The sequence below is a fragment of the Polyodon spathula genome, chromosome 10 (genome assembly GCF_017654505.1).
Source record: "Polyodon spathula isolate WHYD16114869_AA chromosome 10, ASM1765450v1, whole genome shotgun sequence".
Lineage (NCBI taxonomy): Eukaryota > Metazoa > Chordata > Actinopteri > Acipenseriformes > Polyodontidae > Polyodon > Polyodon spathula.
Window position 1 is genome coordinate 45,267,181 of NC_054543.1, and position 18,232 is coordinate 45,285,412.

Consider the following 18,232-nt stretch of genomic DNA (forward strand, 5'->3'; position numbering starts at 1 on the left):
GCAGCAAGATTTCTTCAAAGAAAAATTAATCTGGTACTTAATGGGGATGGTAACACCCACTGTTTAAGATTTTGCACCCTAGTGTACGTTTAACTAAAAGACATCCAGCAGTTACCAAGCAGTAGGAGGCTGCAGTGGTGCGTGAAGTGCAGTCTCCCAGTATGCAGTACATACCGACTGGACAGGCTCCCTCGGACATCACCAGGACCTCAGTTTGCCTCTTGCAGGCGTCTTTCTGCAGTAAGCACTCGTTCTGGTAGTTCTCCTTATTAGAGCCACACACTGGCACATAGTCGTTGTTGCACTGAACAAGAAAGGGGGAAACTGGGTTATATACTCATCATATATGGACAACCGTGTTCTAGAGCCAACGGTTATAAATACCCATACCTTTAAACACCCAATCAAAGCTAATACGAAAAGTAAATCAAGTAGACAAGCATGCAGTGTAATGCATTCAACAAAGGTTAGGAGTCTGAGCCCTGGATTCGTCACAGGAGCTCAGCCACTGACTCTCTCGCTGAGTGACACTCAGGGCTCCCTGGGATAAACAGAGGTGCAGTTTTGTTTTAAGTGCACAGCTGTAATGATTTCAAATGAAGAGAACCCACTTCACATACAAAGCACATCTATTTACATGTACAGTGCTGGCTGAGTTTAGTAAGCACAGGCTGGGCATGAACAAAAACCATCATACCAAACACCTGTCTATTGCTATCACAAGGCTAGATTTTCAAACTTTGAAACTGTCCTTTTAAATCTACCATCTCTAGTGGATACAATCTGGAATAAGGTCTGTGTGTATAATTAGTTTTGTTTTCTGAGTTGTGACTCCAGACACTAGAGGGTGCTGTTGTGTGAAGAGGCCAACTAAGGGCTGCCACATAGCAGACTGAAGTCCAGGGAGCTGAAACTATTTGTTAGGTCAAAATGAGGCTGCCTGGCTTGTCAGGTTGCTTCAAGAGGATACTGGACGTGATGTCATGCTGAAAACGTCATGCTCTACAAATCCCATTTCCTTTTAGGGGCTACTGTTTACCTTTGCTGTTATTTATATCTGCAGTGTGCACAAAGTGCCCAAAACCGAAAGGCTGCAGCATTTTAAACTTGTTTTATTGTAATAATTTATTGCAGTTTGGTTTGGTTGTGAGGTCTGTCAATCCTAACTATATTTTCTGAATACCGCTGACGTTATTTAATCCTTTCCTTCCTGACTTCTGGGAATAGAAACCATTGCTTTTCCTGAATGTCTTGCACACAAAACTAATCCTAATCTTTATAACAGCTTGTCAATACTGAGTGTTAAAGTACTGTAGCGTTATACTACCACTGAATTATCAGGTGAACCATTCAATTTCACTGCAATGTACAGCACATCCTTTAGTGTAAATGGGGTGTCCGCACATGACTGAATTATTCATTAGATCAATGACTCCATAATATAGAAAGTCAAGTGAATTTCAAGTCAATGGGCAAGACAGCAGGCACTAGGAGTCACACACTTAACAAACTCCCCTCAGTGCATTACAAAATAGTCCATCCAATTGATTAATTTGCTGCGACGCTCTATAACTGCTTATTTGCTTACAAATCCTGAGATTTAGCTCAGTAATCCCATTAAAGGAATAGTTCTTCTTTTTTTTTTTTCGAGGCAGTTGTATTGTTGTGGATAACAGGTTTTTGAGAAGACAAGCTGAAACATTGTGATCCAGGAAATAGCTTGCTTTACAGCACTTTATGCCTGGATAACCCAAGGTAAAGAGACTAATGAGCAGGACTGCCAGACTCAGGACCACCGCTGATTTAATGAAATGAAGCCAACGACGAGGGGGGGGGGGGCATTCAATGTTATGACAGCTCTATCAAATTATGAGGTGAAAGCAGCAATAGAAACCATTAAAATAGCATTTATAAATCTGAATAATCAATCATAAAAATCAAAAAGAAGCTTATCAAAGCAGGATTAAAATACCACTTTAAAAAGCTCACAGTGCTTTTCCACTAGTGTAAACTCTGCTTTACCCTACAGTACTTCTCTGCAGTAGCTAGGCTTGCAATATGCTTACAAAATTGTACTGTCCCCAAGAATATACGGATGTGATGCTTTACAGAGATACAATAATTAATATCAATAATAATACTAATCAGAACTGTAATGCAAGTGATTCAGCCAGTGATGTATTAAATGTATTCTGCACCATTATGTTCTAATGGGTTGCGCTGGAGTACGTGTGTGTGTGTGTGTGTGTGTGTGTGTGTGGTGGGTGGTGGGTGGTGGGTCGTGGGTGGTGGGGGGGGCTGTAGTTAGCTCCCCCTCCTGGTGAATGGTCATCACGACATATAACACTGCAGTCTGGACAACATTCCTGTGCTAGATTGCAAGGTCCATGCATGTGTTGTATCGTGTCCCCCCCCCCCCCCCCCCCCAGCCAGCATGTAATAAAAAGCAATGCACAGTCCAAACATAAGCAACACACTGCTTTCTGTTGACATTATCTACCATTATATATGTCATTATATAAGACAAAACTACTAAAAATCTAAATCAATTTGTAAAAATTTATTATCAGCTGAAATGTTATATAATATACACATTTTAACCAAATGTTTGTCTCAGCAATACCAATGGTTTCCAAAGCAAAACAACAAACCAAAAAAAAAATCATTATTTGTATCCTTCATTTGGTTCCTACAATAATGGGCTTAATGCATTAACGAGCAATTAGCTTCAAATGCCATTCTTTTTTTTTTCTACTATACTTCTTGCTATTTTATACTTTATGAAATCATTTTGAGTGTAGTTCTGTTGCTCCCATATTGAGTTAGTATCCTCTTTCTCTGAATCAGCCTGTACCTGGCTTGGAGCTCTTTTGAGCTTGTCTGGAGAATCCTAACCGCCGGGACTGAACGGAACTTCCTGTAAGTTTCATTGGGTTTCTGCTGCAGTCCTTAATATAACACAATGATCATTTCAGTGGGTCTACGTGCGCTCACGTTGTTTTTCACCAGTTTTACAACATTAGCATTTCTCTTGCACTGCAGCAAAGCTTATTAAATTGGGCCAGATGTATTTTCCAGTGCATGGGTACTGCTTAACAGGCACACGGGAGTGCAATGCTTTGATGGGTTTTACGATGCTTCCACAGCTTGCCAGACAATCACACTTGTCATTATTTCTTCTTTGGCATTGCTCCTCCTCTGTATAATCCTACAGCATTGACTATTATAACAACCTGAGATATCATGCTTATTTAAGCGTTGTGGTTCCTAAAGAGTGGAGTAAAGTTTTTTTGCACCATGGTCTTGTATCTCTAAAGGAATTAACTTTTTTTTGGCTGGTGGTCCTATTGTATTAACTGCTAGAACTGTGTGCATCTGTTTGTGATTACTTTAACACATGTGATCTTTAACAAACTCACTGTTGCAGGGGGGTAAGAAATTACTAGTGTGCACCCTTAGTGGTGGTCATATATAAACATTCGACTGATAAGATCTCATCAGGATCTTCATGTCTGTTTAAACTTGTGCCAGCAGAGTAAGATTGACGTTTCCTAAGCTTTTTTATACTCTGCATGTACTATGCTTTGGCTAAACCATGGCATCGACATTGCTGAACTGCACACATGTGATATTTACCAAGCTAGTCTGTGCTTCAGCTCTTTTGTTAAGACTTGAATGTGTTTGTCAAAGCAGGAAACAACAGTATATCAGTGAAGTCTAAATGTGGGCACACACAAGAACCCCCATTGCATAACTACAGGCTGCTTATTAACATGGAACTGAACCGCAATAAACATTTAACTGCAGATCAATGAAATACTTATTCATGCAAAACAAAGCGCTGCCACATTTTGTTAACTATGCTTTTACTATGCTTTACATCACTTGGCTATGCTTTTACCATGGTATCCTGGAGACCATTTTAATAAGGCTTTGGCTGCTTAGATGTGGAGTTTTGCAAAGTTGTGTCTCCCGCAGAGGCCTTATTTTTTAACAGCTGTTTAACAAGCACAGTCGAGGCTGAACAAGCCAAGTCAATCTGCACGAGAAAATCATGACTCCCTGCAGCGCCAGATTACACACGGAGGCTGTTCATACATCTGGCACTCTTACAAGGAATGCAACTTGATACAAAAACAACACATCTTAGCAGCCACGTTATTGTTATTTAGAATTCCTGTGTATTCTAAGAACATTCCCAGAAGAGGATACAGGCATGGTTTTTGTTCCGGAGTTTGCTTTTATTATGCAAGAAAATAAAAATGTTTACCTTTTCTTTGCCCTTCTTAATATGATTTAAGGTTAGTCAGTGGCCGTGAAAAGAAAGCAACACAGTTTGAATTGATTTCGACTTCAATGACAAGATACAATGAATGTTTAGCTGGTTATTTTGGCCCAAATCTCTGTTGTTTTCTTTAGAAGGAGAATGGCTGACATTTTTATGTAGATAGACAGAAATCCTATAGTCCTGGCCAGAGATACTGAAGGAGGAAGAGAAAGAGATAGAGATACAACAGTCTGAGCATATGTCAGCTTGAATTCAGAATGCTGGACAGTGTGTATTCCATAAAACCATTTGATAACAATTTTAAAAACAGAAAGTACATTTTTTTTCTTTTCTTGAAAATGTTATAGCCTTACTCAGAGCTGAATTTTACATAATGGCCTTGTTTCCTGGATCTATCAGGTGGGACTAGCTCTCTGTTCTCCTGAAAGCACTATATTGGCAGAAGCAGATGGCTAAGGCACTTCTCTAATTCTCATAGGCTCTTTGATCCAGCTCTATCTCCACTACACAATAAAGCTTTTACAGGCACTTCTCTGCCTTGTTCTCAGAGCTGATACCGATACTCTTACCAAACCAAGGCTGCTCTGCACTACTCAGGGCTCACTATCAGTGCTAATACCCTCCATGGAACAGGGATACTGTGCGCTCCACCCCCTGTCTGCTTCAAACACTTTCAAAGAACAGGCCCCCAGACACTCCATCCCACTATAAGGCTCTCTGGCCTAACAATCATTGGCATCAGGTTACTACACTTTACTGTCAGCCTAAAGCTCCTTGCTGTAATAGTATCTGACAGCACAGAGGCATTTAAACTCCCCTCCCTGACACTTAAAATCCCACCCCCGCAACCTGTGCTGACAAATGGACTGGATCAAGGCCTGGGTGCACTTACATGCACTTTACTACTGAATGACCTTTCAGCTCGCCGGATGCTTTTATATGGAGTAAACCTCTCCTTTTCAATACAGGCTTGGTTAAAAACCATCCAGGGCAGAGACCGCTCCTAGATTTCATTGCATTGTTATCCTTATACTGTTTTTGGTGTCACTTGACCATGAATCTGTTTTTAACTATAGTGTATGAGGAGGTTCAGCACTTTATAAAGTACAAGCAGAACATGAATGACCTAAAATTCGTAGATTTAGATAAAATGTCATTAGACAATGTGTATAAATAAACAAGGACCAGGATGCCTAAAGGGTTAAATAGAAAGGAATAGTAGATCATTACATCATCAACTACAGTATGTGGTGAATGACATCACAATCACAGTCACAATCAAATAGAAACAGAAATAAATGAGTGTACATCCATGACATTCAAAGCTTATGTTTGTTATCAATATATATAGATAAACATTTAACATATTACGAGAACAATTAAAGGGGAAAAAAAGACTTTTAAGCCTCTGCCTGAATAATGGTGCTGACTTTACAGATCCCGTTTTCTACATTTCTGAATCGATACCAGACACAATATTTCCAGCAAGAAAATGAGCTCCTGAGTCCATGGTGCAGGCTCATGCTTCATCTCCCTGTGTGTAGATGATAAAATACTTCACTTACTCCAGTTGCCTGTTTAAATAATACTCTTAAAACGTGTATGAATGAAATAGAAAGAAAATCAAGGGTTTTGCCAGCTCATTAATTTTAGCTTAAAGACGGCGCTGAACTCATACAATAAAGAAATTGCTTTTTGGTTGCACTGATTCGTAAAGCTCCGGAATGATGTTTCTGTTTTGTTTGGAGTTTTTTTCTGAAATCTAATCTTCATGACACACTAGCGCAGATTGTATTCTTGAGATCTAATGAAGCAGCTCTGACAGTCAAATGGGAACCTTTCATTCTGATCACAAGTTCTGGAAGGACTAGGATAACAACCTGGGGTCAAAGGTTAAACTAAGAGTGCCTCTGCTCGGACTTGCATTCATTTGTTTAACTGCACCAAAACAAAATAAGCACTAAACAAGCTTGCAATGGGAAATCCAGGCCAGCTGTTCAGCCCCTAACAGCATGATTTTCTGTTTACATATTTCCCTTGGGTCATGTTATCTGTCATCATTTTGTTTCCATTTCTATCACTTGAATCTGTGTGTCCCTCAGTCCTGACGCTGATTCTGCTAACCTGCTGCAGTTACAGAGCGGGCAGTACCTGGTTTCCGACCAACAACTAGTTCTCCCGGCCAGTTGCACACTATTTGTCATTGAGAGTGCTAAATTTGAACCTGTTGCTGCGTTCATTTCGTTGACTTGTTAATGGTCCTTCTTAAAAGAAGTGAGCCCATTGTGCAATGATGGAGTCTGCCTGGCTGCTGTCACACTCTCCCTATGTTTCAGATTGCAGTCCGCTGTCACACTCTCCCTATGTTTCAGATTGCAGTCCGCTGTCACACTGTCCCTTATAGAGGTTTCAGATTGCAGTCTGCTTTCACACTCTCCCTATGTTTCAGATTGCATTTGATTATAATCTGATAAACTCTCCATTGTATACCAAAACTTTTACCCTGTCAGGTGTGTGCACTGGCTTCATGTCACTTTAGGCTGGGCAAAGAAGGCAGAATCAGTACAAGAGTCAGAGCAGCATGGTTAGGTTCAGACGAGCTACAGCAGTGCCTGGATAGAAAGAGCCAGTTTCATCACCCAGGCTTGGTACAGGCTATGCTGAAAGGAACATTCTGAAGTTTCAAACACATTTTTTAACTGCCCTTCAAACCTTTGATGGTAACGTAACAACAGAATGTTAAAAAAAAATGGATGAAAATGTTACATCTGTAGCATATAACACAGGTTTCTTTTTTTGTTTATTAGATTTGAGTTTCCTGGCTAGAGAAGATAACTTCTAAATACCCTGGCTTGGACTGATTTCAATAAAACATCTAAGAAACTACTAAGAAAGGAAATATGTTGTAGCGATAATTCTTATTTATTTTTCTGGGTCAATTACAAAAGAAGGCTTACAGTAGTGCGTTATTGGAGACAATCTCATGCAACTAAGCCTTTATTTCTTCTTTTTTTCACTTTTGCTTGTTCACATTACAATACACCTTTCAATTAAAGAGCTATTAATGACCAGAGTAACCAGAGGGCTATACAGCAGACATCTAAAGCAAAGATGTGGTTGAAGACATATGAAGACAAGTGCTAGACAATATGCTTCGTTTGACACAGGGCTCCTTAGATAATGGCACTAAGAATAGGGCTGTATATTTTTAGCCTAGAATAAATGAATCCCAGATAGAAATCACCCTCATGGTTTGCCCTTGGTAGAGAATTACTGACTAATATAATTTCTGTATGATGAAACCGCAAGCAAACTGGCTTCCATATATCTCAAGGCATGGGCAGCAAAAGAGTAGTTATTATAAGACCATGGGGGCTATTTTAATGATCGTAAAAGCGGCAGATCCTAATAGTAACCCTCTTCTTCAGACGTCTTGTTTGTATTTGCATTGTGTTCTGTGACATTATTAAGGGGTCAATAACTCACTCAGGCTAGGAGAAAGTACCAGAAGGATTGTTATATTTTGGCAGCTCTTTACAGGGAATGATTTGCTGTGTAATAACAATGTAATAACATTGAAATAACAAAGCAATAACTAATTCTTGGAAAACGTAACTGTAGAGCCCCAGCTGTTGCCTTTGCATAGCAGCTATGCTGTATTTGTTGGGCAATATTCATGGGAGATAGCAATGGGCTAAGTCTAAACAGCTCTCTCAGAGAAGCATCTCTTGCTCTCATCTTCCTCAAAAGGGGTGCCCCAGAATAGACACAATACAATCTTTCTAGAGTGTCACTTACTCCTTCAGCAAAGCAAACCAGAGCTTAAACATGAACAGTGCATCATGATAGGAGAAAGGTATACAATTGAAAGGAACAGCTCAAAAACATCCAATGTATGAGAACTGGTAAATAAATGTTACCCAGATTAAATCATCCTCCACCCTTTCCATGTCAGGCTAGCAGCTTGAACGCATTCTGTGAAGGGTTTATTTAGCCCAGCAAGATTATAGGGTTGTTAATTATATTTGATTTGGGCTCCTGCTGCATTAGACCTCAGTCAGATCATCTTCGTTAGGAGACTGTTCCACCTTGAGGGCTGAGCTCACTTGAGCGACACTCTGCGGGTATTCTAATCATGCTGCAAGCCTTTCAGCCACATCACATTTTTTGCAGAATATTTCATTATGAATCCCACGCTCTGCTGCTTATACAGAAAAGTGACACATCGACGTCACTGAATTCTAGTGCAGAACAAATGCCCTCCTTGGCAGTATTAGTCAACAGATAGCTTGTTTAGCTTTTTTCCCCAGTGACTTTCTGTCCTACTGCTAAGCCACATTCTCAACAGAAGCCCTGTCCATTACTACAGCTGCCCTAATTCATGCCAGCGCCTCTTTGAGGACCCTCCAGCACCAGTTAATCCACTGCAGCACCTGATGTACAAAATCTCCCATCCAATAACAGCATTTATCAGGCCAAACTCTGCTTAGCACTTGAGATCTGATTTATATCAAGTCTGTGTGGCTGCAAGCCTTAGGAACTGTAGCTTTACATGCAAGCACAATGCGACTGTCAGAATGGTGCAGGAGAACCACTATCCAATAAATAAACGTGTGCCAAAATCGAATGTGCCTACAATGGATTGGCACATGTGATTTTCTTTTCAAGACCTGAGTGTACAGTACTTTCAATACAATGATGATGAATGAAAACAAATAATTACATATAAAGTAAACAGGATATAAATACTTGGCAGAAATCCTGGAAATTATTATTCAATGTAGTTGCTAATACCATGACAGCCACAATGTCAATGCAAAGCTAAACAAAAAAAAAGTAGCACTCCCAGAGAAGCAAAATTAGTGATTCTTCTTACCTTGAATTCACAGACACATGTCACAGTCTCTCCAATCTGCAAACATTCCCCGTCGAACTTGCACGTATTCGTGTCACAGAGGAACAGGTCGTTATCTCGGTCATCAAAACCTCAAACACAAAAAGAAAAAGGAGTAGGGTCACAGCGAGGTCTAAACTAAGAGCAGGTTTCTTTTCTAGAGTGTTTGCGAAGACCACATCAGAACTGCCCTGAATCCATTCAATTCATTTTCTCACTTAGATCATTATTTGCCAAGCTTATTCAATATACCAGCAATCGTGCATCTGAAAAGACTCCCCATGACTCAGCATAGCACAGCGCTGGTATGTTTTCCTGCTTCAATTCTCCACAAGCAGCCTTGAAGAGTCTTTTCAGAAACAATTTTTGTTGGAATAGTTATCAAGCAAGGTAAACCATGACCTATGACCATACTGAACACACATAATACAATATTAAACACGTAGCAAATTAAATATTAGGAAAACTCTACAAAGTATATCTTTAAGCTTGTAATGTGTTTGAAAATGTGGAAGCAGTGACCCATGCGTTATCTCAGTATACCAATGCAATGGATAATGACTACGGTATTTGAATGAACTTGTATTAAAATAACTTTTATTCCACTTTCTTGAGAGTAATGGAAAACAATTATTATTATTTGTTTATTTAGCAGACGCCTTTATCCAAAGCAGTTTACAGAGACTAGGGTGTATGAATTATGCATCAGCTGCAGAGTCAATCTCAATCTCACCTGAAAGACGGAGCACAAGGAGGTTAAGTGACTTGCTCAGTGAGGGAGCCAGGATTTGAACCACAGACCTCCTGGTTACAAGCCCATTTTTTAATCACCTGGGCAACACAGATTTAAACTCTGACTAATGCAACAGTTGAAAAAGACACGTCAGCTTTTTGGAAAAGGGTCATGTTTTTCACACAGCACATTAAAATGTTTATATTAGGCAGTTCAGCAAGCTGATCTATCAAAGGTAACCAGGGCAGGATGGATCTGGTTGGAAACACCAAGGTACCCACGGCAACAAGATACAGAGGTAACCATAAATTACATTACTATGGCAGGCATATATAACTTATGGGGCCATATTTTCAAAGTGTTTACGGGTAAAACACTTCTTAATTTTACTTGACTTGAACCAAATAACTAAATTATATATTTCAGGTTCTCTTAAGGTTTTATAACTAAATTATATATTTCAGGTTCTCTTAAGGACTCAGAAGGTTTTATAACTAAATTATATATTTCAGGTTCTCTTAAGGTTTTATAACTAAATTATATATTTCAGGTTCTCTTAAGGTTTTATAACTAAATTATTTATTTCAGGTTCTCAGGACTCAGAAGGTTTTATAACTAAATTCTATATTTCAGGTTCTCTTAAGGTTTTATAACTAAATTATTTATTTCAGGTTCTCAGGACTCAGAAGGTTTTATAACTAAATTCTATATTTCAGGTTCTCTTAAGGACTTAGAAGGATTTATAACTAAATTATATGCTTCAGGTTTTCTTAAGGACACTGAAGGTTTTTGGCTTTTCATTTAAAAAAAAAAAACAGGACTTACTAAAGAATGGAGGAATGGTCCATGGTATCCCAGCTGAATGTATCCTGGTTCTACAAACCAAATGTAACATTGTGGCTCATCATTTATATAAGCTACTACCTGAAGGAACTGGATGAGCACTGATGGGTACACTATTTTTAAAAAAAATTCTAATTCGGTTTATATTTGTCTGCTTCTAAGCCCCCTTTGTTTATGTGATTAATTGACTCTGACGGTCAATTTTAAGAATCCACATAATAATCTATTACCGTGTGAAACTGCTCGCCGCACAGCAGGGCTGGAACACCTGCTTCAGTGCTCCGTTTACAAGGGTGCTATCTTTTCTTTTTTAAATTCAAACTTACATCCCTTTCATAAACATTAAACAAAATTGTCAGTGACATTTTTTTTTTGTCATACTGCAAGTCAAATACAAATGGTGTGCAATCACTGATACAGCACGTTGAAGGCTTCCGTGATTATAATAATAATAATAATAATAATAATAATAATAATAATAATAATAATAATAATAATAATAATGCAATAGTCGTGCGTTAAGTTGGGGACCTATTCAGAAAAAAAAAAAAACGTTAACTCCTGAGCTGTTTGAAGAAAATTGTTCGAAATCTGTTTTTAAGAATCTCGTTGTTATGTAGCTGCTGTTTCTAGACTAGAAGAGCCTTCAAAACTTAATAGCAACTCCTCAGCCAACGTGTATTAGACAATTATATCAAACACCTCTACAGGAAAAGAAAGCCAACCAGAAGATTCTCTCTTGAATTTAAATGAATAATTAAATAAAAACAAGTCGGCAGGCATAAAATATTAACGAGGCGCTATGTCAATAATAGCCTTACACGGGTAACGCCGAGACTCTCAGTGGCATATTGTACACAATTAGGCACAAATCAAACCCATTCTTATTTCTACAGCACAGTGACTTACAATCTTCTCCAATAGCTACTTCATTGTTACAGCGGTGGAATGCAGATCCATTTGGTCTCATGCATATTTCAGGTTTTCTTAGTAACACTCAGCTCTGATCGAGACCTAATTGGTAAGATTCAGGAGAACACAAAGGACATCACATTACTAGACAATATATTTCCACCAGATCCCGATGTAAATTAGATATAAAAAGCGCTGTCTTTATAAAGCGTCATCGTGGAAGACAGCAAAGGAAAAAAGTGCCTCTCGATCAGCTGCACGGAAGATGCCACAGCACTAGAGGTCCAGCGACTAAACCTCATATATCAAATGTTTGGTGGCAGGCGATGCACTCTGAAAACACATCAAGCAATTGGCTTCCTATTTTGATCACATAACTGTAGTCTATTTTTATGGTTCGCTTGATCCCAAAAGTGAATTGCTCAAACCGCAGGCTCCCTAGCGCTATCCAGTGTTAATAAGTTCACAATCAGATTATTTTCTGCCCGTTTCATATCGCGTCTTGGTAACAGAACAGGTATGGGTAACACTCACAGTTCATTTGTTATCAGCAAATTTTGAATAAGATTCCCTGGCTACGAATTTTAGGTACAATCCTCTTGAATGTGATCAATGCATTATAACCCCGCTCTGCTGCAGCTATAGCACTATTAAACTCCAGAACACTACACAATAAAATCAAAAATTCACACCCGCTCCGAACGTTGAAAATGAATACAACCTAGGTACAATAATAATAATAATAATAATAATAATAATAATAATAATAATAATAATAATAATAATAATGTACACCGTCACCCAACAGTGCTATTATGGCTGTAATTCTATCGAAGGTTTCTGGTGAAATATACATCACAAGAGCACTAGCGGGAGCGCTTTATCAATGTCACCAGAACACTGAATTACAGTTTTACATGTGCAGTTTGGGGTGTGTATCATTTGTTGAATGTACAGAAGACTGCAGTAAGCATGTAGATGGAAAATAAGGCGTTGTGTTTTTGTGTGAAATGAACATGATGGTTGGTTTACTACACCTCTAATAAGCACGGATCTATCAAGATAGTAACTCTTGAATTCCGCAGCTCTGAGTGCAGCAGGTGGGCGAACAGTATTGCATTGCCCGAACTGACTACGATTTGGATTCAAAGTGTGCAACAACTGTGAATCATGCTGCAATGTTGCAATAATCTGTGCTGCCTTTAACACGACAGAAGGACTTTCCAAAAACAAAGCGCCGTGTTTTAAATGTTAATTTGCAAACCCTGAGCTATGCTAGTGTGCAGAACAGTACCGGTACACCGGCGCCTTTATGTGCTACAAAATAAACGACAGAAGCCAAATCTTCTGATTTACAAGGTGTCCACTCGGGGATGCGCTTTACTGCTGCTGCTATAACTTTTTATAGAGTCGAAAGAACCTGTTTTACTGTGTCGATATCGGAGGCAGGGCGGTTATTGGTTGAAAGTGGATGCTATCGTAAAATGGTTCTGTGGCATAATAAAATAAATAGCCAGGCGGCTAGGACATCGGTACACATACAGGCTGGGGGTTGGGGAACCTTTTCTAACAGTAGCAATAACCCTAATAGTGTCATGATTAAGAAGCATGTGAAAGTACGGCTCCATAGCGTCACTGCGCACCTGTTATGCTATCTAATGCATGTGTCATGCAGTTCTAAAGCTTGGCAATGCTATCTCTCCACTCAGTTTCGTCACTGGGTGTAAATATAGGCTTTCTGGGTTTAAAAGTGGATTCAGTACAAACCCAATTAGGGAATACATTCCAGCTACATCTAACTAAGAGTTATATCATACAGCACATTAGCAATCCCAAGATGATGTCAATTCCATAAATGAAAATGATTTATGGAACAGTTCATGATAATTGAAAAAAACAAACAAAATCCAGAACGTTCATTCAATTATGTTTGTTGTTGGTATGCAGCTCTGCATTTTTAATATAGATTATTGTTATCATTACTGTAATTATCCTCTGTACTGTTCGTCGTGTATGTATCTAAATACGTGACACAGAAACTATTACACTCAAATTGCTCTGACAAAGAAAAGCGATCTGTTTTTGTGACCAGCACTTTAAATGCGGGTGCTACTATTCTCAGTGGAAACAGCAGAGACTGACAACAACCTGGGCAATTCAACGACAGACAGCACGGGTGAAGGGCTATAGAAGGGGTTATCCCCTAAAACGAGGATTTGATCTGTGAGCAAACAGTGGCAGCCTTCCAACACCATCTCACCGCGAAGGGGTCAGGCTGTTTTAAAAACTGCACCGAATTGATTCACCAGTAAACCCTCATTTATTAACTGTAGCGTAGTGTGTAGCCCGTTTTCAGGGGACCATAGTCCGTCATGAAATCACAATCTTACACAAAACATCGTAAGTAAAGCACATACAATCACATGCCCGGTGCTGCAAATCCACATATTCAGTGCATCACACATTTTGGAAGGGGGTGTAAATCCCATCTTTCTGTGTCTCCGTTGGCGCAGTATCTTTATAGATTAAATGATAGAAAATAAAGAAAGAAAGCTACACATATGCCGCTTACCAGAACAGTTCCACCCTGTGGGAGTTTGGCAATCGCTCAGGGAGGTAGGGAAAGCGCCAAGTTGCTGCACGGGTAAGGTTGCAACAAACGTTACCATCGCTCTCAAAAGCCACTGGCTCAGTGTCCTGCTGCGCTGCCGGCCGTGATAAGGCTCCGGCAGTGCCGCCGCTGCTGTGAAGAATCTCATTTCAAACCAGCAGCCTGCCCCCAAAATAAAAGCGGCGCTGGCAGAACTCGGGGACATGCAGAAGAAACAGCAACAACTCCGGTCCTAGCAGTACTGAGCTCCCCCGCTGTAACACCAGCATCTTCCGAACAAGACAGCGAGCCCCATCCGAGGATGATCCGCCCGGGCAGGTGTTGTAGGTGGGTTGTGGTGTTTAAGGGGCGAGGGTAAGGGTGGGGGCGAGGTGGGTAGGGAAGTAGACAGGGAGTATTACATATATACCATGCACTCTTAATAAATCCAAACTGGCGAAGTCTTGCTGTACGTTCCTCTATGGGAAAGCGCCATGCAGAGGCTGGATGCACAGCCTACTCTCTCTGCATTTGAAGTTGAACTGTATCTGTGCTTCGAGCAGCAAGTTAGTTAAACGCCGCCGTCTCTCCCTGTCTCTTCCCTTCGTTCGGAATCTCGCTTAATCTGATTCACCGCAACCAGAGCAGAAGGGCTCCAGGCTGGCTATGGTCACGTGACCGTGGGGATTGAGGGTGCGTGCAGGCAGAGTGAGATGTGATTGGCTGAGAGGGATGCAGGTCTGTGGAGCTGCTGCAAAGCTTCTGAATTCTTGGTTTTTGGTTAGTGTATTCAGTGGTGAAGGCAGGAGAGCATGCAAGCTAGCTGTCACTTACTCTGTCAGCGACGGTTTGGGATTTAGGTACGGAGTGTCTTAATAATAATAACACGACTATTTATATGGAGAATAAGGAATGCATTTGTTTTAAAGAAAAGAGAAATGAAGACCATGGTCAGCATTTTTTTGATGCTGTACATTGTCGTGATTCTGCTGTGTATGCATATATCGCTGTATATCCACCCTCTCTCTCTCTCGCACACGTAAACACACACACTCATGCACAAGTATGCTCATGCTACATATTATGAACATTAGGAAGATCAGTCGATCTAAAACGCTCGTTTTCAATTTAATGAAAGTGACTGAACATTCCGGCAGCCCCGCTCGCTCTCGGACATGCATCGATACGCGCTGGGTGTTGGTATTCACCACATACTGATCGCAGGAGTACAAACGGATTATTTATTATTATTATTATTATTATTATTATTATTATTATTATTATTATTATTATTATTATTATTATCCACTACCATGAATTTCCAAAATGCAATTAATTCTTTTCACGTCGCATGTGACAGACTGCATTCTTTTAAAAAGCATGAACCCAGGGTCTTGAAGGCGAGTGCACATTATTTTAAATCACGTTTACTAGATCCACCATTGAGGTAGACATGTTTAAATATTCATATTTAAACTAGACATTGTAAAAACAGTTGCATTGTTACTGAAATACAAGAAAGGAATATATTCAGTGCTTATACAAACATGGACAGTTATTATTATTATTATTATTATTATTATTATTATTATTATTATTATTATTATTATTATTATTGGCTTCGTTTTTACAGTTCATATCACATATCAGGTTCATATCATTACTTTTGTTTAATTACCAGTAAGGGAAAACATAAATACAAAACACAACAATAAAACTGCAATTAAGTGAAAAACAGTGATGTTAAATGAGTTGCTAACTGGGCATAATTGCCGTTTTTTAATTAATTGTTGGTACCTTTTTACATTTTCTTCAGTTTGATGTGAAGATATTTCTTTTATATCGTATTTAAGTGAATCAGCCCCTGCGTGAAACGGTACAGGAGTCACTTTAAAATGATAGCCGCTATAAAAAACAGCAGCAGCAGCAGCAAACACACACTATAACATTCAAATCCTTAGTGACGAAAGCGCAAACATGCACACGTGTCAGGTGCAGCAAATAAAATACCCGAAGGCCTACAACATTTTCCACTAAGCCCACTCTTATATTTGCCTCTCCCTCTTTCTCCTTCCCTATGACAGCAGTTAACAAAACAGCTTCAAACTATATTTACAATGGTCATTTTGTAGTTTTCCCATGATTTTCCCACAGTTAGACTATGCATTTACCATAGTTTATTATTATTATTATTAATAATAATAATAATAATAATATTAATAATACATGTTTTACAGTTATATGCTTTACAATGTTACACATTCATTACCAAGTTTTGAATATGCTTTACATTGAGAGAACATAGAGAATTATATTTCTATGCGGAACATGAGCATACACAGGGCCGGATCAACAGCCACACACACATATACATACAAACATGCATACGCATACACACACCTCTATATGCATTATAGCCTTTATAACTAGCCCTCCACCCTTTTACAACAGGTAGAATTCTCAGTTTGTAGTTATTATGAACAACTGAATGGATCTGACAGAAAATGTTATTGAAAATGGAACGGCAGGCAAAAGGACGCTCTTTTTGCCAAAAGGATAAATAGCTCAGTAGACAGGGCCAACGACACACAACACAACACAACACAAACCTGAGCTGCGCGCAGGCAGCTCACAAATAGAGATCCCACCAAGCCCTATTGGCTCACACACACAAGGGCACATTTATATACACACTGACCAATCGCTCAGACTCAGTCCCGCGCAAGCAGCTGGCTGGCGGAACCGAACACAATGTGTACGGGACTCACAGACTCACGCGGGGTGACACACACACACACACACACACACACACACACACACAAACACTGTGGAGAAGACAGGACAGGACAGCACACGCACACACACACCAATACCTAACATTGACACTCCCGCTTCCCTCCCAGGGTCCAGTCCCAAGCAGTCCAAACTGATACGCCTTTACAATATGGTAGATGTCTGTACCCAAAAGAATTCTGTACCCTTGATGATTCCACTGCAGTTCTTCAACGATCGCTGGACGTGAACGCTTGATGTTTCTGAACAGTATTTACATGTAATACAATGCAAATGTGTTTTTAAAGAATGTATAAGGCTGAACGTACTGTATAGCTAGAAAACCAGTGGTGTTGAATGTGCTATTTTATTTTGCCACATAATTAGTTTTGTCTTGTGTACAATACTTGTTGCAAGCTGCAGCAGAGCTCAGTGGAGAACACAATCGGGCTCGGGCACAGAAATATCGCGCGTGCACGTCCAGCGATCTTTTAAAAACTGCATCCGCACAAGCGTGGGATAATATGGGGATACAGGATTCTATGGGGTAATGTTACAGATGTAATCAAGCTTGGCTATAGAAGGATATTTTATCTTGTGATAAGATGCCTACAGATAGCCGTATTCAATAGGCTTGAACTAATGCGTATAGTTGAACTAATACGTATAGTTGCTGACATGTTTCATCTAAACTTTGGTTATTTAGTTATAATTAAACGTTTTATAACAAAAGCATACCCTAAAGCATATCCCTTTGTTTTAAGGGTAATCCACTTGGCCATACTCCTATAATGTAGCTGGGCAACCACCAAACGCAAGACTATTGACGTTTTTAGACGCCTACCTGTTACTGTAGGCTAGTCAAGGCAAACCACTGAAACTGGGTTGTAAGGGCATTCTTACTGAGAAAACAACCAAAAAACAACCAAACATTTGTACCCTTATTATTATTATTACTACTAATACTACTACTAATAATAATGTGTTTTATTTTTAAACCATTTGTTGCTCAATTTGTAATGTTTTTGCTTGCTGCTAATAACATTATTGTAAGTGTTTCCAGTTCTTCCTGCTTTGAAGATACATGGTTCCTTGCCCTGCAGACTCATTCACGTCTCGCAGGATGCTCTTGGAAATGAGGAGCTTTATTTCAAAAAGGGCCTGCCAAGTACAATAAATAATATTGACAGAAAGCCTGAT

The 18,232-nt window shown here is 39.5% G+C and overlaps 1 protein-coding gene across 2 annotated transcripts in view; it reads right to left on the reverse strand.

The window, feature by feature from the left end:
* LOC121321413 (tomoregulin-2-like) overlaps window positions 1–14,897 on the reverse strand; it is a 62,011-nt gene extending 47,114 nt beyond the window's left edge. The window contains exons 1-3 of one of the 2 annotated variants that reach the window (XM_041260344.1): window positions 14,243–14,897; window positions 9,165–9,274; window positions 175–304 (exon numbers count right to left, since the gene is read on the reverse strand). In XM_041260344.1, coding sequence (XP_041116278.1) covers window positions 175–304; window positions 9,165–9,274; window positions 14,243–14,486 — 484 coding nt within the window. In that variant the 5' untranslated portion in view covers window positions 14,487–14,897. The remainder of the gene's footprint in view (window positions 1–174; window positions 305–9,164; window positions 9,275–14,242) is intronic. The other variant, XM_041260342.1, reaches the window with a different exon arrangement.
* Between the last annotated feature and the right edge of the window lie 3,335 nt (window positions 14,898–18,232).